This window comes from Orcinus orca, chromosome 6, assembly GCF_937001465.1.
Source record: "Orcinus orca chromosome 6, mOrcOrc1.1, whole genome shotgun sequence".
In the NCBI taxonomy this organism is placed as follows: Eukaryota; Metazoa; Chordata; class Mammalia; order Artiodactyla; family Delphinidae; genus Orcinus; species Orcinus orca.
This window is the reverse complement of record NC_064564.1, coordinates 19363179-19387326: the sequence shown is the minus strand read 5'-3', so window position 1 is coordinate 19387326 and position 24148 is coordinate 19363179. Positions and strand designations below refer to the sequence as shown.

The window sequence follows — 24148 nt, the reverse complement described above, 5'->3', positions numbered from 1 at the left end:
TTCGGCAGGCTCTGGGCTATAGGGGTGGTCCCCAGTTGTCCAGTACTTGGCCCTGGCGTGATTTGGGGCAGAGGAAATATGGACTTGGTGTGTGAGAGTTAGATAAAGGAGATGGTTGGGGGTATGAACTCCACTGGTTGATTTGCATATCAAAGGTGTGTTCACAGGCAAGTTGTTTGCCGTCTTTAGGAATTAACTAACTCTGACAGACCCTCCCTGGGTTCAGCAAGGTTTCAGATGTCCAAGCATCATAAAATACAGAAAATAGAAAACGTGATTAATGTGAAATGCATCATTGTCACAGCACACATTTTTCTTTTAAAATACATTTCAAAGCCTTCTGGGGTAACCACACCAAGTTTATACTTACCGAAACGCAGCGTGCTGTGTGTCTTTCAAGGAGGCACTTGTGTTGGCTCTGCTAATTCAGAAAGACAAAAAGAACGAAGAAAAGAGAAGTCAATCCCAGCCATCACCACAACAGAAAGGACAAAAGCCTTCCACCAGCCAACACATTTTATAAGATTTCCGAGAAGGTAGCGGTTGGAGGTGGGAGAGGTTGAGGTCTAATCTCAAGGTCTAACCCAGTTGATGGCAGAGCTGCAAGGGTAAATGTTCAGGTGCAGTGTTCCTTCCCTAAGGGCTACCTGCTCAGGGTGAAGGGAGCCTCCTTCCTGTTATTCCTCTTCCCTTTTATACCCCCCCAGCCCCAGCCCCTGTTCCAATTCCCAGTCCCAACTGGGTCTAGATGGGCCTCAGTGAGAGAGGACTCCCTGATTTTCTCACAGTAGAGACTCCTACCATCCTCAATATTAAACAGACCTCCTTGGTCCAGTGCTATCCCTTCCTGAATCTGCTTTCCTGGCTCTGGGAGTGGAGGGGTGCGAGAAGATTTTCCCCATCGTTCTTGCAAATTCAGTGATGTTGGAATTCAGACTTGTCATTATCTTTCCAGGTTGGATTGGAACATTAAACTGTTTTTCATTTTCTATATCTTACTAGAAAGCATCCTGTATGTTTCCCTACCCCCGTGTCCTCCCTGCAGTAAAACTGAAGACATTTTAGCCCATATGGAGAAAGAATTGTTTGGAAGCAGCTTCAGGGAGTTCAGTGTGTCTTAGAACCCTAGACCAGTTGGGGGGTGAGAGGCAGAATTGCTTGTTTTGGAAGGAGGACAGTGGCTAATAGAGTAGCTCTGGCTGTGGGACCTTGGGCAAGTTACCTAACCTTTCTGATCATGCCTCAGTTTCCTCATGCAAAATGGGCGCAAAAACAACATCCCCTCAAGGATTATTGAAAGGAATGATGAGGCTTTTCACGATAAAGGACCTCAGCGTCTGGCATGCAGAGGGGGTCCAGGAATGGGTTCTTTCCATTAGTAGGGTTAGGTTCTAGACCCACCTGCAGAGTAAACAAAACTTGCTTTTCCTAGGCACACTGCACATTTCCCAAACAAATAGGAGGTCTGAATCTAGGGTCCCTAATAGAACTGGGGAGGGGAGGGGAAGGAGAGTGCAATGAATGAATGAACATGCCTGAGATATCTGCATCGTAAAAACCCAATATCTCAAGTGTTCATCTCGGTTTTCCAAGGCCTCCCACACAGAGGCGTCAGCTTCCCTGCCCTCCTTCCCTCTCTTACTTCCTCCCCGACACGGTCCCCTGCCTTTACTGATTGTTCTGTCATGGTTCCCACTCGTGTCCTGCCCAGTCCTATCTCAGGCCTCTGTGCCTGCTGTGTGTGTATTTACAGTCTTTTGTTCATCTTCAGCAGTTCAGTTTCTACCCAAAGTCTTCGGAGACCTCTCCAGCCTCCATCACTGGCTCTGCTGCTCATTTGAGCATCTGATCCTCTAGTGCCTTGGAGTATTTCATCATTTTCTGCTTCTCCGTTGTGTTGTTGGCTTCATCAAAGGTCAGGGCTGTGTCTCAGCTCTCCGTGTCCTACTCCCACCAGGAGAGGGGAGAGAACTGACATGTATTGAGTGCCCACTCTGGACTGGATCACCACGGACATTTCATTTGCACTACAACCCACTGGGGATCATTTTTGACAGATAAGAAGATAGAAGCTCAGAGATTGAATGTAACATGCCCAGGTTCTCACAGCTAACCCGGGTTGTTCTGGCTCCAAACCCAGTGTCTTCCCCACCATGCCGTGCACTAGGCACATAGCAGCTGCTCCTTAGACACCCATCCTCAGGTTGCAGTGGAGTCTCCCATGGCCTCTTACAGAGTCCCTGGCTCAGTCTACCCTATTTCCTTGCTTCTCTCTCTCTCTCTCCTCGCGTGGAAGCAGAGCCACTGAAAAGAGGGACAAGAGGAAACCACCTCCCACCAGGCTAACCTGGATCAGAGGCACCGCCCCTGCAGTGGTTCAAAGGCATTGCCTCCCCATGGATATCGCTCAGTGCCCTACATTTCTCCGCTGTGGCATTTGGGTTAAGACGATTTTCATGTGTTAACGTGAAAATGCTATGTGTGTTTGGTGACACATTAAGCTATCCTCAGTTACACAGTGGCATGAATTAGCCAGACTTTTATTTTCCAACTGGTGATGGGCAGGGTACACACCCGCAGGATGTGAAGGATGAGGCCTGAGAGTGAAGGGCAAGGAGACCAGCCCAGAGCCCAGGAAAACTAGGCTGGGAGGCCATGCGGGGAGGGGATAGTACGTTGAAGGGCCGGATCTGTGCTTCTCAGACTTTGAGGTGCACACAGATTACCCGGGGACCTTATTAAATCCAGATCCTGCCTCGGTAGGTCTGGGTGGACCCTGAGAGTCTGATTTCTTTCTTTTTCTTTTTTAAAGATATTTTTTGGTGGGGACCCCTTTTAAAGTCTTTATTGAATTTGTTACAATATTGCTTCTGCTTTATGTTTTGGTTTTTTGGCCCCGAGGTATACCAACCAAGGAACAAACCCGCGCCCCCTGCATTGGAAGGCCAAGTGTTAACCACTGGACCGCCAGGGAAGTCCCAAGAGTCTGATTCCTAAGAAGCTTCAAGGTGATACCACTGCTGCTGGCCCAAGGACCCTCTCCCCTGCCCACCACCACCAGTAGTGAGAAGCTGAGGGCCCTGGGCGGTTCTGGGGGGGAGAGTGGAGGACCCTGTGAGGACGGCATGGAGGCCACTGCAGTCCCACGTGATCTACTCCAATTCTTTTTCAGGGGCTTCTGACCTGACATGTGCCTATGCCCTGTCTGTCACTCTGAAACCCATCCATGTTTCAAATGCCATACTTACCCAAAGACCTCTCTTTCCTTCCATCCCAGGACCCTATAAAAAGGTCTGTTCCTCCGACTCTGTACCTACTTATGCCAGTTTTCCCTGCAGACTTTTCTGTGTGGCAAAAGGGATTGGGGTTTGTGGGAAAGTTCAGTAGCAGAGAGTGACTCAACATCCTTCTGCTTCCATCAGTGCTGATTGCCTAAGGAAAGCCATTAGGGAGGATTTATTGGGCAATAGGAACCCAAGAGTATTTTGCTAACGGTGCCCCTGGTCACCTGCTCTCTGCCCCCTCCACGGCTGCCTGTTTCTGGGGAGCTCAAGGCTGTGGGAGCATGTGCAGAAATTTCCACGTGCTCTAACTGGGTGGCCTCTGTCCCTTTGTGCTTGTTCTGTTCAACAGCTTAACAGAGGCCCTCACGGGGAGGCACACTGCGGGCTGTTTGTCTAGGGAAGGAGGCTCTGACCTTCTCACAGCACTCCGGCTGCCAGAAGCAATTTGAGACCGACTCTCTCCCACCTCTCAGCCGCCCCCTCCTCATAAAACTGGTCAGGCCATCACAGACGACGCCCTGAAATGATCGTATCCAGGCGGATGATCATCTGGGAAGGGGCAGAGTCAGTTTCTGGGGATGGAGTGGATGCACATCCCCCAGGAACGAGGGGCCGAGGGCTAAGACTGTGCTTGGCCTTCCAGACGCTTCTACTGATCCCCTTGACTAGACAGGGAATGGGGACACGAGAGGCTATTCCGCAAAGAAAACTGTCTTCTTCCAGAACTACTGACTAGGGCTTCTCTGACAGACACTTTTCTGAAAATCACTTAGGACGACATAGCCACTGACCACTGAGGAAGAAGAAAGTCACTCAGCCAGGGGTTCATATTTGGCCTGAGGCAAGTCCTGCCCAATGCAGTTAAGACCATCCTGATGTTTTCACAGTTTGTAAGGGAAGTGACCACCCAGGCACAGGCAGAAGGATGGGGAGGTGCTTAGAGACCACCCTGCAGCACCTGAGATGCTTTGGGCATCGGCAAAGGCTTTCATCCCATTCATATATTTACCCAGGTTCTCATCCCCTCTGAGGGGGCTTGGGGAGGGGAAGGAGGGGAGATAGAGAATGACCTGGAAGGCATGGACACAGGGCATGCTAGAGGGGGAGATGTTCACGACTGGGAGGCGTGTGGCACTCCTATTTAAAATTCACATAGGGAATTTTACGCTCCCACTGCAAAGGGCACGGGTTCGATCCCTGGGCAGGGAACTAAGATCCCACAGGCTGAACGGTGCAGCCCAAAGATAAAAAAAATAAATGCAATTCACAGAATTGGGTGTTGAGAGACCCGAGGTGTCATTTTAGAAGTAGGGAAACTGAAGTTCGAAGAATGGAAATGACTCATCCAAAATCACTTGTTAGTGACCAAGTGAGAACTTTAACCCATGTCTCTCAATCTCTAGGTCAGTTTTATCTCTATCTCTTAACACATGTGATTTCTACTATAAAATGTTTTAAATGATAAAAAAAATGCAGAGATCATTGCTATCACTTAATTGATAGCATGTATTTTTTTTTAAAGAAATAAAATGTTACAGGCACAGCCAAAGTCCCCTTGCCAGTGTTTTATTTCTATGACATGCCAACGGGCATGGTAAGGCCTTTAAAAAGAAAAAGAAAAAATTCCTCTTTGTGAATCCTCGTGGCAGAGCCAGTAGGTAGCTGATTGATAAGTAGAAAAACTGGTGGGTCAAATCAAGCATGACACTGCTTCTCCCCCGAGACCTCCTCCGGCTAGAAGAGGTGGGGGCAGGGCAGAGGTGGGGGGAGTGAGGTGGCAGGAGGAATCTGGCCTAACCTGGTGGTCTAAGAGATGAGGCCGGGATCGGCAGGGGGCAGGCTGGCCTCTCATTGCTGAGCTTGGCTCAAGGGCCCCGAGAAACTAACTCCTGTGGGTATGGAGGGCCCAGCACATCCCTGGTGCCTGTCTCCCTCAAACAGGGCTAGAAGCCACCGGTGTCCATCTGAGTTCTGAGGAGAAAAAGTGTGGAGAGAGTGGCCAGGGATGGGGAAGAAGGCCAGGTGAGAAGCTCGTCTTGATAGACAGACTTACCCACCTCCTCCAGGGAGGGCTCAGCTCTGACAGGGGAAGCTGGGCCGTTTGATGTCCAGTCATTTTCGGGTGACCCAGCATTTCATGGGGATGGCATGAAATAGGTCTTTCCAAACCAGTGAGATTCAATGACACAGAGATCCTTGGCCTGGCACTAAAACAAGAGTAGCTAAAAACTTACCTGACCTTTTACTTTTTTAAATTGATTTCTTTATTGGCCTCTCCTGGCCTAAGTTACCTCCTCTGATAAGGGATAACAGCTGGCTCGGGGACAGAAATGTCCTGTCCTGCAGATCCAATGGATGTGTCTTGTATGTGAAGTTCTTACGTCAACGTCCAGACCAAGGAGAGCTCCAGCCAATGTGATCCATGACCCCCGCAGTGGGTCATGTCAGTTTCCCCATCAGGACGGAGGGAGGGGGCAGGAGGCCAGACCTTCCTCCAGCTCAGCCCAGAAAAGCTTGTCAACAACCATCACCCAACCTCGAAGCTGAGAGTGCTTGAGGAACAAGAAGGAATGTGAAAAAAAAAAAAAAGGAATGTGCGCGAAGCCGCTTTCTGCCTGGAAGTTGGGTCAGTGCTGGAGGTACTACCTCTGGATACAGTCGTGAGGATTGGGACTCTGCTCCTTAATTTTGGGGGCTCAGAGTTGAGGGGAACTGCTGAGGGGGGTAGAGAAGCAGGCATCCGGAAGCAGAGCCTTCTGTGGGTGGTGGAGGGCAGAAGCAAGTCCTGGTCTGTGTGCTCTCTCTGTACAAAATAAAGGCTAGGGCAGTCAGCAGAGGACGGCTGCAGACCTGGAGGCCGGTGTGGATGTGTCAGGGTGTGTCCGGCCACCGTGGGGACAGTGGGTGTGTGTACAAGCCGTGGCTGGTAGTTATGGGCCGGTGTTTGTACACATCACCCTCTGACAATTTTGATCCTCCTGGGGGGACCCATGTTCTTCTGGTCCTCTCGCGGCCCCTCTACATCACTGCCCTATTGCCACTGCTTGCAGCCTGGGAGCAAGCCTACAGCCGCGTCCGTCACAGCCTGGCCCACCTGGGAGCCTTGGCCCTGCCCCATAGGTAAGGCTATTTTGAGGTCAGGAGGAGATTCGTCTATTAGGTAGGAGAATCCAAAGGCCCAACAGTTGTATTGCCTCATTTCTTCACCGCTCGGATAAGAGATGCTGCTATTAAAGGGCCACGATGAATGGGATTCCATGAGAGGACGGCAGGTTACGAGGTTCATGGTCTGCAAGGATGCTGATAAGAGACGAAATCCACTTGTCCAAGAGGGTCGCAGAAGACGAAGGTAGCATTAGTGCTGAGCCTTCTACCGTGAGGGTGCCTCTGCTGCTCCCGTTTTCCATTTGTTGCCTCAGGGATGAAAATGTGACCCTCAGAGACAAAGTGAAATGATGCAAAGTGATAGCCGTCTCGGAGGGACCAGTCTGGGTCACTCTCTTTAGATTTATGGAGGATTAGACACACGGAGGCACCCCCTTACACCATGGCTGAGACCCAGGAAAGAGAGGGCGTCAACACAACACAACACACTGCACTGCCACTCATCCCCTCCCCTGTAAGACCCGCTCTCACAAGGAACTGGCAAGATGATGCAAGTTAATTGCCCTGGGGCAGGATAACCCTCAAGAGGAAGGGATTCTGCAGCTGAGGTTGACCTTCCATAGCCCTTCCATACCTGTTATGTTGCCTGATACTCACTACGCCCTGTGATGAAGGGGAGCTGGCCTGGTTTTTCCACCTGGAGTGGCAAGGAAAATGCCATTTCGTCTCTGACTGTGCAGGTGTAAAGATGTGATTCTGAGCTGCCAGTGGCTGTGTACTTGGCCATGGTTTCTGCCAGCCCAGGTTAATGAAGCTGACCAGGTAGAGAGAAACGGAAATGAGAGGTGGATGGGGAGAAACCGGATGAGCCCTAGTCCCTGCTTTTAGCCAGCTTCACCATAAGCCTTCCTGCCACTCAGCTCTGAGGGTCAAGAAATTGCCTTGAATGTTTTGCTCATGCTGGTGTGAGTTAGGTTCCTGTCCCTTACAACCTAGAGAGTCACAGAGAATCATATTGGTTTAAGTAACTCCATTTTACCCAAGACGAAGTTGAAGCCAGCAGAGATCCAGTAATTTGTCCTCCGTGGCTGAGCTGGTCAGTGGCAGAGCTAAGCCAGAATCCAGTCGATTTAACTACATCGATGCTCAAAGCAGTCTTCAACTCAGGAACAGTTTGGGAACCTCTGCTGTGAGTCAAGAACGGTTCAATGTGAAGGACCAATCAGATTAGTTTCCCTTCAGGATGTTTGAACAAGAGTCCGGAGAGAAAGTGAAAAGGGAGGCAGAGTTGCAAGCTAACCTAGTGATATTTGCTTCACCAGCCCTTTGGAGTTAGTATTCCACACCCAGGCAGCTGTATTTTAGACACCCAAGTTCACTGCACAGTTGTAAACAGGATCGGTGGGTTTATATTCAGACTCTAACTTACGAGCTCTATGACCTTGGGTAATTCCCCTCACTTTCCCTGGTTTCCTCTGTGTTACAATAATACTTCCGCATATGACTAATAATGAGCCAGTATATATGGAGGACATCTATCCCCTGGAAAGCACCCCACAGATCTTGTAGCCACAAGCATCACAATGTTATTATGCTATGAATGTTTGTCACACTGAAACCATGGCCAACAGCTGGTGTCTATGGAGCCCTTAATCCTTTGATTCACTGTCTCCTTCTGTCCACTCCCAACTGTCAACATCCAAACCGGAAGATAAAGGGGTTGACCTGAAAAAGAAATCTGAAGCACTGCTGGAAGCAAAGGTTTTGGGTGGAGGCCCAAGGAATTTGGGGAATTCCCTTTTTCCCCATAGCGGGAAACCGGAGGCAAGGGTGTCCCCTGGTGGGCAGTTTAAGTGCTGCAGTCAGAGGCGGAGGGTTACTCCACTGGCGCTGTTGTCTCCAACACAAATGTTCTTGGGTTACATGTCATATTTTATGTAATGTGTTGATTACATACAGGACTGATTCTAGATGCAGATGTCCTTCACAGAGAGCAGGGCCCCATGGGAATATCTGTGATCTTTTCCATCCCAAACATCTGAATGCGCTCCTCAGGACAGACCTTTTCCCTCCGATGACTCTCTCTGGGGTTGGGATGGAAATGTCGGGATCAGAAAGAAGCACAGCCAGCCAGAGAGCATGTGTCGGAGACTCCATCACTAGCAAATATAGCTGTAGGGTTAGGTATTTAAATAACAGTAAGAAGCAGCAGCCTGTAATGTGTGTGAAACGGCAGCCTAACATAATGGAAAGTAAATGAACTTTGGAGGCTGAATTTTTACCTCTATCTTTAGTGGTGGTGATTTTGGATAAGTTTCTTCAACACTCCCAGCCTCAGTTTCCTAATTTGGGAGCTCGTTGGATTCCTTGGACCCTAGACTTTAGAGAGTGATTATGGCAATTTCGTGATATAATGCCAAACACTGAGCACTTAGCGTGGGCTTCATAAGCATTTGTTATTTTTCTCTGCACACTGACTAGGCACATCTTCAAACCGGTCTCCCACGGATCCTCCAGTGCTTCCACGCAACCACCCCATTATTCGGATATTCACGGAGCACTCCTAACCTGCGTTGCGTTGCCATGTCTCGGCAAGAAAGTGGAAGGAGGGAGAGGTAAAAGGAAAACTGACAAGAAGTGTTGACGCGATGGAGCAACTGGAACTTTTAAACGCTCCTAGTGGAAACGTAAGTTCATACAACTACTCTGGATAAGCAGTGGCATCTCCCAAACCTGGCCACATGCATACCTCATGACCCAGAATTTCCACATCTAGCACATACTCAGCAGAAATGTGCTCATGTATTCACCAAAAGACATGCACAAGAACGTTCATGACAGCACTAATTATAATAACCCCCAAACCCCCAAATAATAAGCCCGAATGCCCATCCACAGTAGAACAGATAAATCTATCGCAGTGTAATCATTCCATGGAAAACTCAACCAGCAATAGCCGTGAGCAAACTGCGATTACCCACAACAACATGAAGGCATCTCATAAACATAATCTTGAGTGAAGGAAACCAGACAAAAGAATCTACACCATGTGATTCCATTTCAGGAAAAGTCAAAAACAGGCAAAATTAGTCAATGGTGTTTGAAGTCAAGCTAGTAGTTTCCTTTGGGGTAAGTGACAGTAAGGGGGTGCATAAAAGAACTTTGGGGGACGTTAATGTTTTGTTTCATGATCTCGGTGCTGATTATATGGGAAATTCACTTCGTGAACTAGGCGTACGTGTAGTATTCCTGCACTTCCCCCGGATATATGTTATATTTCAATATGTCTGGTTAAAGAATGTGGTCTGCGTTTTGAAAGTGTCTTCATCAAGGAGTAGACAAGATTTCTTAAAAAATCCTATAGCAGCATGAGAAATGGCCTGGAGGGAAGAGAGTGGAGGCAGGGAGACCAGTTAGAAGGCAATTGCACATGATGAAGTGAGAGATGATGACTTGAGCTTAGATAGTAGTGGTGGAAACACAAAATAGGCAGGTAGGGGAGAGGAGAGAGTGAAATAGGACAATGGAGTGTCATCCTGGACCACAAGAGAGGGAATATGGAAAGTGGAGCAGGTTTGGCAGGAGGAAGGTAGAGAGAGGTGGGTTTGGTTTTCGATTGAGGTGTCTGGGAAACATTTAAATGGAGATGTCCAGGGAACAATGGGCAGTTTGGAGCTGGAATTCAGGATGGAGGGTGGAGCTGGAGCTGGAGCTGTAGGTGTGGGATTTGGGAGTTACTTGCATAGAAATGGTAGTTAAGCCTTTGGAGTAGATGATACCAGCTGGGGAGAGGGCGGACGAGTTGAACGTCATGACCGTGGACATGTCCAGACTATTGCCTTCAATGTTGCCTCAGAGAGTCCTTGGATCCCATGCATTTTATGGTCCGTAGTCCTCTCCACGTCCCTCTGTGTAGATTCCCCATCCTCCCCCTCCAGGTATCCAAATTTATTCATCCTTCTGAGGGGCTTGTCTCAAGCTCCTTCTCTTTGATTGTCCCTTCCTAGATTACCTTGGTTTGATTTATTTCTCCTCTAAACATTTACTGGATTTGTATCAGCCAAACTTCTAATTACCTGCTTGTGTCCTCTATGAGTTAAGATATGCATTCAGCTGCTATAACAAAGGTCAAAATAACAGTGACTTAAACAAGACAAATGTTTCTTTTTCTCTCATATATTAGATGGAGTGTAAGCAGACCCAAGCTGATAAGGTGATTTCATAGTGCTGGGGACCTAGGCTTCTTCCATCTTGTTGCTCTGTCAAAATCTAAGATAGCTGCTAGTGCTCCCAACATTTCATCTGTATTCCAGCCAGGAGCAGGAAAAGAAAGGAAGTGGAGGGAAGGTGCCTTCTGTTTAAGGCTATGTCCCGGAAATTGCACACATCACTTCTGCTTATATCCGTTTAGCCAGAACTTAGTTACTTGGCCACCCTTAGCTGCAAAGGACTCTGGGAAATATACCTTTAGCTGGAAGGTTGTGTGCTTAATGCTGGGGTTCTATTATTAAAGAAGAAAGCAGGAGGGACTTCCCTGGTGACGCAGTGGTTAAGAATCCGCCTGCCAATGGAGGGGACGTGGGCTCATTTCCTGGTCCGGGAAGATCCCACATGCCATGGGGCAACTAAGCCTGTGCGCCACAACTACTGAGCATGGGCTCTAGAGCCAGCACTCTAGACCCCGCGAGCCGCACACAGCTGCTGAGCCCACGTGCCGCAAGTACTGAGCCCGCGCACCTGGAGCCGGTGCTCCGCAACAAGAAAAGCCACAGCAATGAGAAGCCCGCGCATTGCAACGAAGAGTAGCCCCCGCTAGTCGCAATTAGAGAAAGCCCACATACAGCAACGAAGACCCAACGCAGCCAAAAATAAATTAATTAATTAAAAAAAAAAAGAATCTTTAAGAAAAAAAAGAAGAAAAAAGGGAGAAACATATTGGATGATATCTAGAAGCCTCTACAGTATGTTCAATGAACTGAAGGATTTATATGTTTATAATGCACCTTTTCTAGTTTTTCCTATAGATATTTGGCTGTATAGGTACTTGTCTTACCCACAGTTTTATAATCTTGAAGATAAGGACTCTGTCCTATGCATCCTTGAGTCCCTCTGATCTTATATATTTTTAAAAAATGATACTAGTTTTATGTTCCCCCACAGTGTTCAACCTAATTTTCCTTAATACTTGCTAATTAAAGTTAAGTTGACCTACAGGAGAATGGCTAGAAGAATAAAACAGGGATTCTTGTCACAATGGTCATAACCCCTGGCTGACAGAAATTCTTAGGGCCCCTGGTGTCAGGGCTTAGATGACCCCTGCCAGGAGCCAGATCCCCATCCACATATAGGAGGACTTTCTTCCAGAGGGTTCTGAATACCAAGGAGCCAGGTCAGAGCCCAGGTCTTCAATGCAGACTTTGTGAGGCCATGCAGGAAAGCCAGAGAGCAACGATTCACTCACTTGTTCAATCAACAAACAGTATTGAGCCCCGTCTCCATGACAGGCGCAAGGTGTGTTGGAAACACATCGGGGTCTGAGGCAGACATGAGGCTGATTGTTTAGATGGTACAACAGACATGGAGAGTAAATGCATTGTGATGGGGAGGTTTAAGATGCTCCAGGAGCAGGTTCTTGGAGACCTGACCCACAGGGAAGGACCAGGGGAGGCACCAGAGGGCCCAGAGAAGGACAGGAATCAGGAACCATCAAAAGAAAAGTTCACCTTTGGCTCACTTACGTCGTAACTTCGTATTCCAATTTCCCGGGCCCTAGGGTTTCAGGCAATTAAGCTGGGCTGGTGGCAGGAGGAAGCAGGAGCCATTGAAGCATGGATGGGAAGGAAGCAGGTATGACTGAGACCAGCTTATGAGGACGGCGCTATAGGGACTAAGCCAGAAAGCACTCTGAGGTCTGTGGCCTGGCTGCCGGCATATCTGCTTTTCCTACAGTGGAATCTGGACTGTGTCACTAAGACCACATCCTTCTCTCAGGTTGAGGGTAGGGGGACTTACCGGAGTCTAAACAGAGCAAAAGGAAGGCAGAGGGACTTCCCACGAAGCTCTCTCCCCAGGTGGGGGGAGGTGGAACGGAGGAGAAACAGCTCAGCGCTGAATTCTCTCCACTTCAGGAGCTGGCCACTGAAAGCATGAATCAACGTCTCTGGGGGCACAAAGTCAGAGGAAAATGTAGACAAAAATGGGCAGGGGGCGTACAAAAGCCAGAGCACTGAAATACTCTGTTTGCTCATAAGTGCCTGAAAATGCAGTTATATCTCTCCCGCCCCCTCCACCCTCTCTGGCCTCTTGCTTCATATTTATCCCCTCTGGATGCTTTCCAAAAGGCTCCCATCCCTCATGCACTTTTCCCTCAGGAAAGGAAGAACACAGTATCACTCAACAGTCACCTGATTTGTGTAAGGGCTTGAACTCTTTGTTGAGTATTCACTGGACGTAACCCAGGACTAGGGGGCAGAGGGTCTGCGGTCTAGTCCCAGTTCTGTCACTAACTTACAGCGTGGCTGTCACCTTTCTAGCCCTTGGACTCTTCCTCTGCAGATGGGAACAGAACTAGGCTCTGCCTCAGATGGAGGTGGTGAGTACCCAATGAAATCATACAGAAGTCAAAAGGCTGTTGTTATATAAATAGAAATCTGTCAGAGGATCGATCCTTGCTCTGCAACGCAGAACAGCTCCTAGAAGCCAGGACCAACTCCAGCTAGAGAATACAGCAGCCGCAGCCGTACCTGTGAGAAAGGTACCACTAGCAGCGTCCTGTGTTATGACACCCAGCTGGCCGCATTTTCGGTAAATGCATACGTTGAGGTACATGCATTCAGTGGGATACCATGGAACAATGAGGATGAGCAAACTTAAGCTCCACCCAACCTCATGGATGAACCTCACAACCATAAAGTTGAAAAAAAGAAGCAAGTCACTAAAAAATGCATGCAGTATGATTCTATTTATGCAACATCTAGAATCAGACAAAATTCAGTCACACTGTTGAAGCAGGTGTCCATATGGGTAAATCCACAAAGAGAAACCTATGAATTATCATCACAGAAGTCAGAATAGCTGGTATCTCCTTTGGGGAAGGAGGGAAGGGGTTTACATATTTGGAGGGGTTGGGGAGAAGGGCTGCTGGGGAGCTGGCACTCCCTGTTTCTTGCCTTGAGAGGGGTTACGTCTGTGTTCACTTTACAGTTATTAAATTGTGCCGGTTGTTAAACATGTATGTTTTAGGTAGTCTTCTGGATATATCATCTATCCTAGAATTAAAAAATAATAAAGGCATCTGAAATCAATAGGGAGCCACCCCAAATTAGAATAATAGCCTCAGAGACGCACTTCCTCACTTTTATAAGTAAAGAGGCTGAAACCCAGAGAGGCTACCAGTCTTGCTGAAGGTCACATAGTGTGTCACTAGTGGAACTGGCCTAGAATGAAGGCCAGCAACTCCTAACTCGGATCCTCCACCACCTTCCATCTCTCCGATGAGGCCTCTTTGTGGAATGGTGCAGGTTGGGGGCACAGCTGTTATGCCTGGGAGTTCCCTCGTTTTGTGAAAAAGGGAAAAGGCAAGTCATTGGGCTGATATAATGAAGAGCTGGTATAAACCCTGAAGACTGTAAACGCTTTTCAAATGGAATTTTAAAACTATGTCCCTTCAACGTTCTATCCTGATAATGACAAAATGACGAAAAATAAATACCAGAAATCTCTGGCCACCCTAAGATCTGTGGTTTGACTCGTACACCATCTGATTTGCAGATAGTATCGGATGAAGCTGGCTTGAAGGGACGGGGTGGGGGAGGACAGAGGAAGGGGAGCCAGGAAGTCTGCAATTTTATTGACTTATCCACCTGGCCTAGGTGAGACCCTAGCCCTGGGACAGTCAGGAAAGGAACCTCTGCTATCTCTCTGAGAGCTTTTTTGTTTTGTTTAGAGGTCAATTACTTCCCATTTGGGAAACTTGTGAACATTAAGAGGTGACTGGAGTGACGGGACTGAACGAGGCAGATAAGAGGCTGATTGCTTACAGAGCGGCTCCCTGGTGAAAGCCCTGCCTTGGATAAGCTGTGGTTGGTAAGACACACAAAAAGGGACAGCTTTCAGTGCGAAGGAGAGATTACAGGACGGAAGATGGGCAGCTGGGGGTGGGCTCGAGGATCTGAGAGAGGGATGTGTTTTAAAGTGATCCTGACAGGATCACTTAAAGTGGGGAGTTGGGAGAAGAGAGTTTTCCTTTACTCTCCTTTCCTTTTGGAAAGAAATCTCCTCAGTGTCCTGGGAATCTCAAACTTCCACATGCTCATTTGAAGAAAAAGCCACATGGGTTGCACATGGACAAGGTTTTGTTGTAGGTTTTGCTTGTTCGTTTAGGTCAGCAAATATGCATGCTACAGCAATCTGGACAGCAAAACAGAAAATGTCCCAGGTCAATGGAACATCTTGGGTATACGTGAAAGCAACATCCACTCCTGCCTTCCAAAGCCCCTCAGCCCATTGACTGCAGTTTACAAAGTCCCAGAAGCTGGCCTTGACCTGTATCTCAAACTACTAGAAAATATGACTCTAGCTTTGGCATGTGCCCATTTACTCTTCTCCTTTCCTAAGTCCTAGACCTTGCCCGGACCCTCTCCCAGTAAGTAGTGTCATTCTCACCCTAATCGCCAGGCTTAATCCACCTCCTCTAAGCATCCCAGCTCACACTGGCTTTTCATTCTTTTTAGAGAGCTTATTGTGTGTCTGACTTGACATGCAGCATATACCACCTTGTATTTTCAGATATCTTTCTCATGGTAGTCTCTGGTATGCAATTAGATAATAAATTCCTTCAGGGTGCCAGCCAAATCTTATTTTCTCTTGTGTCCCATGTTCAGCGATGACTGAGATATTGATGATTGAACGAAGCCCCTGTCCCCTTCACACCCAGGCTTGACCACAGTCATTGCTCTCCCTCCTGGGCTTTTCCGTGTGGCAAAAAGCATGGAGGGAGCTCAGGAGACAAGGCCTGTTCATAACAATACTGCTGTACACCTGAAACTAACACAGTATTGTAAATCAACTATACTCCAAAAAAAAAAAAAAAAGAACAACACGTGTTTGGTAACCACTCCTTGGGTTGCAAGAGGGTGGGAGGGTGAAGAGAATAGCATTTATTAATTTTCTACTCTGTGCCAAGTATCAATACTTTTCTAGATCCATACAATGATGACCTACATTTCTAGGTAAGAACTTTGCCCAAAGAAGAGCAAAAGGTTTTTAAAAATTAACCTATAGTAGTTTAGAATCTGATCTCGGGAAAATTTAATACAACTCACTGAACAACTGAGGGCCAGACAGATGGTTAGGGAGTGTCAGCATTAAACTTAAACTCAACTGTCATGAATCTAAGGTCAGTGTCCACAGGCAATTTTTCCTCTTGTAAGGAATACCCACCCCCCGGCAAAGTGAAAGAAGTATGATATCACCGTGTGACAATTTTCTCATGATGGAGATTTTAACTGTAATCTCTATTTTTTTTTTTTTTTTAGTGTTAGCTTAACTGACCAAGGAATATTTACTGAGATTTCTTAATTTAAAATATACAGACATTTCTAAAATATATATATACAGACATTTCTTAATTTAAAATGTACATTTTTATCCCAGGGATGCAAGGCTAACTATAATTGAAAAACACTGCAGGGTGTTTCTAAATACACTTTTATTAATAGATATTTATGGAGAAATAAAAGAGAAAAGGGATGAAACCAAAAAGGAGAGAAAATATAAGGAAATGGTAGTAAGGAGAAATGTGAATACTTACCGTTGTTTTTAACTTAAACTTTAAGAGATGTAAGCTGTCAATTGTCAGGCATCGCTTACATAGGACCAAGCAGTCCCTGTTTCCCACGTTGGCAAAAAACAACCAGGGCAGATGCAGAAATGAGAAAATGCAGGGCCAGTACAATTTAATTAAAATTAGAATTTATTAAATAATAGAATTGAACTTTTGACAAGTTAGTGGTCCAGGGGATGAAGAAGCAGAGTTTTTCATTGTCTAAAAAATGATATCCAAGGAAAAAGAAAAGAGCCTGATTTTTCTACTAGTACCTGCCAAAGACAACTGTCTTATTTGATTCCCATGTTCCCATTAACAAAATGAGTTTGTTCTCAGTCTTCAGTTTGCGTGATTTCAGACATATTTGCGCCTGGGGGAATTGTAACTTTCCCTAAAATTCAGGCTTCCTGCCCATCCTGTTAGGACTTATGGACAAGTGGGAGCCTCCTTTTCTGGTGTGGAATTTAGAAACCTACTACTTTCTGAAAGAAAACCTACTGGGGCTGGTAGGGAAGGAGATGGAGAGAGGTAACCTCTCCAGAGCGGAATCCAACTTTTGTCTCTCTAGGGAATTCCCTGTGTACTGAAGACTTAGAACTTCTGAGTTTCATTTTTACTTTAATTTGAAGTTGTTTAGCAGAAACCTAGAGGTGGATAGATTCTAATGGCCTACACACAAGGCAAACACACACTAATATATTTAGTCTATTTACTCAAGAGGTTGAACTGTATACAGGAGATAAAATGCACTTACAGTGGGGTTTCCCTGGTGGCGCAGTGGCTGAGAGTCCGCCTGCCGATGCAGGGGACACGGGTTCGTGCCCCAGTCCGGGAAGATCCCACATGCCGCGGAGCGGCTGGGCCCGTGAGACATGGCCGCTGAGCCTGCGTGTCTGGAGCCTGTGCTCCGCAGCGGGAGAGGCCACAACAGTGAGAGGCCCGCGTACCGCAAAAAAAAAAAAAAAAAAAAAAAAAAAAAAGCACTTACAGTGAGGGAAGAACTAGAGTGTGATGGATATCTTCTGGAGAACAATTGTGCCTCCAGGAAAAAAGCGCTCCACTAGATACTGAGTCCCAGGGAGCGCAGCCCGTGGAAGGGGTGGGGGGCGCAGATTACCCCCTGCAAGAGGACCTATTTCGCACAAGTCCTCATGACCTCTTGGTCCTCCTTTTCCAGGCTCTTCATCCCCCTCCCCTGGCTCATCTCTTTTTCTCCTTCTTTCCCCACCTGTTGCCTTAAATCGGGGGATCGAGGCCCTCCAGAGCACCCCCATCACCTCCCTATTCCCTGGGGCTGCTGCACACAAATTAAGGAGCCTCTCAGCCCCTGTATTTGAGGCCTGAAAAGTCATCTGCCTCACAACTACTACTCTGACGCCCGAAACTGCCAGCCACCCTTGGCTTTCCTCCCTCCCAGTGCTGCTTCGTGGGCGGCTGGCGGAGGCCCCGCGTTGCGTCTCTCGGGAGAAGAACGCCCCCAGGGCCTTCAGCTGGATGGCTAGTTGAAGGCAATTCCTAGTCCCAGGGATCGCTCGGGAGAGAAATGCCATCGGGTGGCCTATATTTCCTCCACGGCGGCGCTCCCTCATCCCGGCCGCGAAAGGTTAGCGGAGAGGCGGGACCGAGCATCTGTTCAGGGTGGCGCACCCGAGCCAAGACGCCTCACCAGGCCCTGACCCCCTGAAGCGCGGCGGGCAGATGGCCCTGCGGGTTGGCGCTCGGTCGCCCCCCGCTGAAGCCGGAGCTGGCCTGGGGTACGGGGGGCGCGGGGCCCTGGGGCGCGCCGGCGTAGCCGCCGCCGTAGGGAGCGCTGTAGGCAGCGCCCGCGTAGCCGCCGAAACAGGAATAGGGCGCCGCGGCCGCGCCATAGGGGCCGGAGAAGGCGGGCGTGCGGGGGCCCAGGCAGGGCTTGCCATCCCGCACCAGCACGGGCACCGCCACCCGGCGCGGCGCTAGCGGGTGGCCCGCCAGTTCCAGGGACTTGTCCTGGCGCTGTCTCTTGCACTTATAGCGCCGGTTCTGGAACCAGATCTTGACCTGCGTCGACGTGAGCTGCAAGGCGCTGGCCAGGTGCTCGCGTTCCGGCGCTGACAGGTACCGCTGCTGCTTGAAGCGCCGCTCCAGAGCCAGCACCTGCGCCTGCGAGAAGAGCACGCGCGGCTTCCGCCGGGGCCGCCCTTTGGGATGCTCCGAGCCATCCCCGCGCGCGCCGCCGCCGCCGCCGTCACCCACGTCGCGCTCCTGCACTCGGGTCCCATCGCAGGGGTGCGAGGCTGCGCTGAGGCCGGACTCTAAAAGCACAGGAAGGAACACCGTCAGCGCCAGCCTAAGGCTCACCCGAGAGATTCTTACGCTGTTTTCAAGGGACTCCCCTCCCCTCCTAGTAGCCTTCACTTCGGTTCCCCGTCTCTCCCTTCTGCTGACCCCTCACCCCGTCCCAAAGCTCGTTCCTTTCCCCCAAGCTCTGTCGCTTTTGCAGCTGCTGGAACACAATGCAAATTGTGACACTCAGTGGTACCCAGTGTACAGTCGTTTCCCCAAAGATAGACTCTTGATCCAGAGTCTAAGCTTCATTCTCTTCTTAGAATGTCTGTATCTGGGCTGTTCTCTGTGATTGCAATTCTAAAGTGTGGACGAGTTTGGGGAAACTTTTGCTGCGAGCCTATTAGATAGAGACTGACTTTAGATTGCTCTTGGTGGGGAAAGAGAGAGACAGAGGCAGAGAGAGAGAACCAAAACTCGGTGACATGCTTGCTCGGAGGCTCCCATCTGCCTGGCTATCTGTTGTGGCCCAGCGCGCACCGAAGGGTACTTGGTTTCTAGCCCAGGCGCCAGGGTCTCCAGTGCCTCCCACCTTCACCTCATCTTTGCTCACATCCTTGTCTCTTTGGTCATCAGATGCTCCAGTGGCACCAGGAACCCTTCCCATCTTTCCTGGACGCGATGCTCTGTATCCAAATTAACAACATAAAATAAAATAAAAAATATTTTCTGGCTGCTGATTCTTGGCTCGGAAACTGAGGTTCTCTTTGCAGGATATGTAAAGTTAAGATCCACATTTGGTTTTAAAAAGTGTCCTCTTTCTCCTTTGGGGTCTCCCGGGAGAGCAGGTGGCGTTGGCTTCTCCCGGACTTCCTCTTCGGGTCGGGCAGCGCCCTCGAAGATAACCCCTGGGCGACTGTGCCCGGGGGGCCTCCAAGACGCAGACTTTCCTTCCCTTCTTCCCACATCTCCTGATTTGGCAAAGCTCTGCTTTTTAGCCAAGGGTAGGTAGGAAGGAAATGCTGAGTTTTCGTGGAAATTCACGCCAGGAGAAAACCGGGAACGTGAAAGGATGTATGCTCTTGGCGAGGCGGAGCAGGAAGCCCCTAATTAGAGCCAGTACTACTTGGAATCCGACTCCAAATCCACAACCGCGCTGGCGCAGTCTCCTGGGGCAAGGGGCTGTTTGGTATTTCAGATTGAGGAAATAAAACCTTCCTTCAGAGAAGCCTGTGCTCAGACAAACTTAGGACATCTCTCCCCGCAAAGAGGAAAGATATTGACGAGGGTGTGTTTTCTTAGCAAATCAAAAAGTAACAGCTGGCCTTCGGTGACTCTGTGGAACAAGCAGGACCCCATTTGGGAGTCGCTGACCACGCAGACCGAGGGGCTGCAGGCCACTCCGTGCCTTCCCGGTCACAGTTCGGAGCCCCTCTCACCCTGCGTCTCTGCAAGCAAGTTGAGGACGGAGGAGGCGCACAGAATCCCCCAGGGAAGATCCCTTCCACGCGCGATCGGTGGCTGCCATGGCCCCTGGGCTTAGTTCCTGGAGCTGGGCGCCGGCCCCTTCTCGGCGACAACCGCAGCCGCACAACAGCGAGCCGCCCCGGGCGTGCCAGGGGAGGAGGAAAGCCCTGCGGCTGTCTTCAGCTGCCAGGTGACAGCGATGGTCAGAGGAGCGTGACCCCTTTTTCGGCAAAGCCGAAGTGAACGGCGAGCTGTCTGAGCAGCGCTGGGAGAGATTAAGGTTTAGGGTCCGCTGCAGAAAATTCACAGGTTTCTTTGGGAACACAGCAACGTGTACTGTTCTCCAGGCTCCCGGAGCAGGTGAATAACCAGCCTGCAAGTCGACGAATAACCCTGAACCAGCATCTTAATTTTCTTCATGTGGTTAGTTTGAGGCTCGAATGGAGTGTCCGTGGCACAGCCTGGCCGAGGAGGCCTGACCTGCGAGGCGCCTCTCGGGAGCCCCCACACCAGCATGGAGGCTGCGGACCAAGACGCAGAGGTTTGGAAAGAGGAGGAGTAGCCTTTTCATCCCCCCAAATGTCGAGCCTCTCCCGCCAAAACTTCCCGGCTGGCAAGAGCCAGCCCAGCACGACCCCCGTCCACCTCTTCCCTTCCTGCCGCTGGTCGCAGATGCCTTGGCCTCTCTGCCAGCGCACAAGGTTGCTCCTCCGGAGACCAGGCGCTGAGACTCCGCTGGAGTCGTTCGTCTCCCAGAACAGCTAAAACGCGAGCTGCCCTTACCGTGCTCCAGGCAGAGGAACGACTGGACTGGTCAGGCCACTCGGCAAGCCCCAAGAAAAGGCTGGGCTGGGATTGACCCCAGAGCCTACGGAGTTTCCACTCCCAAAGCGCCCGGCTGCTTTGATGGTTACACTTTCGGCAGACGGTTTAGGGTACAGAGGGTGGGAGATGGCTGGCAAAGCTGGTGGTGATGGAGCACAGCTAAGATACTGTAGAGGGCTTTGCTGTAAGAAAGAGAAGCTGGAGTTTCTGAGAACTGTGGCTGTGGGTCGGGGCGGGGGGGAAGTGTCTGTGGGAATCAGAGGACTGGCTGTGGAAATAGTGAACCCCCAAAATTCAGGACCTCATTTTCGTTAGGATGTCTGGAGGAGACGTTAGAGGGGGCTGAGAGTCCTGTCTTTCGGACTGTTCATGTGAAGGAAAACGGGGCTAGCCCTCGGAGCCGGGAAGACCAGGAGATGCGTGTCCCCCCACGAGCCGATTGGTAATAATCCACCCCACCTCTTGGTCTCCCTGTAGGAGCCAAGACCCGAGGGCGTACTCACGTGGCTCGCCCACCAGTTCAGCGTCCATCTCTGTGACTGTCTCACAGGGACCTTCAGGAGGCTCCGACCCTTCCTGCCTTCTGTCGCCGTCGCCGCTACCGGTGCTGGGAACCTCCGACCCTCGCTGTTCTGGGACCGGTAGCAGGTACTGAGAGCTTTCCGGGCTCCTCCGTGCACCCCTGAGTTGCAAGGCCTCCGGGCCAATCTGCTCATGCTCCAGCCTCAGGATGTTATTGACCGAAAAGGGAGTGGAGGTGACAGGGTTCAGTAACATCCTGAAGGAGGAGGGGGCGGGGCTGGGGCGTCCCTGGTCCCCACAGAGCGCAGCGCGCTGAGCTTTCCGTTTTGCCGCTGCAGACTCCGCAGACCCAAGGTCTACGATAGACACCCAGCGTCCCGTACTGCGCCTTCCTCTGGGCCATCCCTGCCAGTCGATTGACCGGGCCGGGTGACGAAACCGCGGACCCCCATTGGTTCCCGCAGAACCCACGTGTTAACTCAGCATCTCCCCCCGCCCCAGTCCTTTCTTCTCTCGTCCTTCTAATTCCTCTCCAACCCCCAGCCACCTTCCGAAAGGTTTGGGTTCTCGAAAGCAAGGAAAACGGGAGAGAGCCTGCGCACGGCTCGTATCTCGGTGAATACAGTACAAACGGGAGCTTCCCAGGTCAACCTTGGGTCCCTCGGGACTCTCCTAGAGGGTGTGCGGGGATGGGGGTGGAACCCTTGCTCTGCAACCCTAGTTGGTCCCTCCGGCCTAGCCTTAGCTCAACTGTCCAACGCCTGGCAGAGGAAAACTCAGGTGGAGACCGCTGGGCACCCGCGGGATTGGAGCTGCACGCGTGAGTGTAAGTGCGCGCACGGCAAGGGCCAGGAGGCTGAGAGCTCCTTCCAGGGAGCAGAGGCTGGACCGCAGAGGAGCGAGTCTGGACCCTCCACGGCCTAGACTGAGGTGGAAATGTCTCACTGAGAGCCGAGTCCGCATGTAGGGAGCCGAGATCCGCCACTTCCCAGGAGGGACATCTCAGACCTGGAGCGAAGAAAGGACTTGGGAGCTATATTGGGGGAGCCCCTGACCTCTTTATAGGCTCCGTGAGTGGGTAAGGAGGAGAAAGGTAATAGTCCCCGCCGGGGTGTAGGGGCCAGACAGGTGCTCACCTTGCCCTTCACGACCCAAGGGCCCTTCTTTTCCTCCCCTTTATCCTCCCTAAAGTTGATTGTCTTGAGTGTGTGTGCATGTGTGTACGAACGCGGCGCCCCACGAAGGGGTGGGAAGTTTTGACGAGCATCAAATCTTCGGGAAAGCTCCTTGGGCACAGCCGGACCGAGTAAAGGGAGGCAGTGTGTGCAGTGGTTATGCAGGTGGAATCCACAGGTCCAGCCCTCACTCTGGAGCATATCAACTGTGGGCTTTGAGCAAAGTATTTACCCTCTCAATCTTAAGTAAAAAAAAAAAAAAAAAAAAAAAAAATGGAGATAAGAATAAGCCCATCACAGGATGATTGTGAGAATTAAGAGATAACATGTATGAAAATATCAGCGATTGTTACTACTCACGCTACATGGTTCAGTCAAACATGATTCCGGGTCAGCAGTCGTAGCACAGAATCTAAGAAGTTAAAAAACTTTTTTAAAATCCAAATGAGATCTCATTAGAATTCTTTTTGGAATTTCAAATACAATGTTTCTTAAATAAACCTTCTTAGGAGAATTCAATATTATAAGAACTCACTGGGCATAATTATTTCCTGAAACCCAGATAAACTGTACACATCTCCTCAGGCTAGTGAGCGCAAAATTTCTCGGAAAAATTCATGCAAATTTTTGGCAAATTTGATGGTTCAGTCAAGAAATAATTTCTTACATATCGTATCATTTAATCTTTACATCGAAGATATTCCCTGAGTGTTTCCAGCTTTCCTTTTCTTTTATTAGTGAAGAGTCGAAATCAGAGAGGTTGAGCGACTCCAGAGGTGGCCCAGCTCGTCAATGGCAAGGTGCACCAGGACCCCTGTTTTGCCAAAACAGAACTCCTCCCTCCTCCCCCCCACAAAGAGACATCTCTTTGTCCTCAGAGACATCGAAATCTTTCAATGACTCATACATTTATTTAAATTTTGTTATATTTTTTTTCTGATTATAAAAGTCATGCACACTTTGGAAAAAATTAGGAAAAGTTGAAAAGAAAAACAAGATCCATCCGGAGATGATATTTTAGCTCACTTCCTTCTTTATATATTTTTGCATGTATGAGCTCATAGGGGATATGCGAGCTTGTATATTTTAAATTTACATCATGAGCATGTGTAGCTTCTCTAAAGAGTTTTTACAGATATATTTTAAAATGGTAATATGATAGTCCATGTTATGGATGAACCATAATAGACTGTTTATACTTTTACATTACAGCTTTTTTTTTTTTCTGTCGCTGTGAACAAGGCTTCAGAGAACATCTTCATCCTTGTCAACATTTTGGATTATTTCCTCAGCGTAAATATGTAGAATAAACAATGAATCAAATATTTTAACACTTCTAAAACATATTTCACGACTTCCTAGAAAAACAGTATTATGGTATCCTCCTCCCTGCAGAGGTGCAAGCGATTGTCTGGTTAGGCGTGTGTTTACAGCCAGCCGGGCACCCAAAACACGACGAATTTAGAACCTTTCCATTCAGAGCACGCCGGGTAGGCGCTCTTCCCACTCCTCTCTGGGAGCCGGCAGAGTCCTCGCCTTCCAAGCTCGGCTGGGAGGGCAACCCGATTAAAAACTTTAAGTCACAAACCTTCCAGCACGTTATTCTAGAGTGGAATTCTCTCGGCGGACTGCCGCGCTCTAGGAAGTCGTAGAAGAAAGGGCACCTTGGAAGAAATTGACAT

The 24148-nt window shown here is 49.4% G+C and overlaps 1 protein-coding gene across 1 annotated transcript; it reads right to left on the bottom strand.

The window, feature by feature from the left end:
* Positions 1-17877: 17877 nt before the first annotated feature.
* Positions 17878-21546, bottom strand: NKX2-6 (NK2 homeobox 6). The gene is made up of 2 exons (XM_004270669.1): positions 21273-21546; positions 17878-18506 (listed from the first exon to the last, which is right to left on the bottom strand). The coding sequence occupies exons 1-2, from the start codon at positions 21544-21546 to the stop codon at positions 17878-17880; spliced, it is 903 nt and encodes a 300-aa protein (XP_004270717.1).
* Positions 21547-24148: the final 2602 nt, after the last annotated feature.

Excerpts from the sequence above, each read along its gene's own strand:
- NKX2-6 (XM_004270669.1), bottom strand. The coding sequence starts at position 21,546 with ATGTTACTGAACCCTGTCACCTCCACTCCCTTTTCGGTCAATAACATC. Across the intron at positions 18,507-21,272 it reads TGAACTGGTGGGCGAGCCAC|AGTCCGGCCTCAGCGCAGCC; the intron begins GTGAGTACGCCC and ends CTGTGCTTTTAG.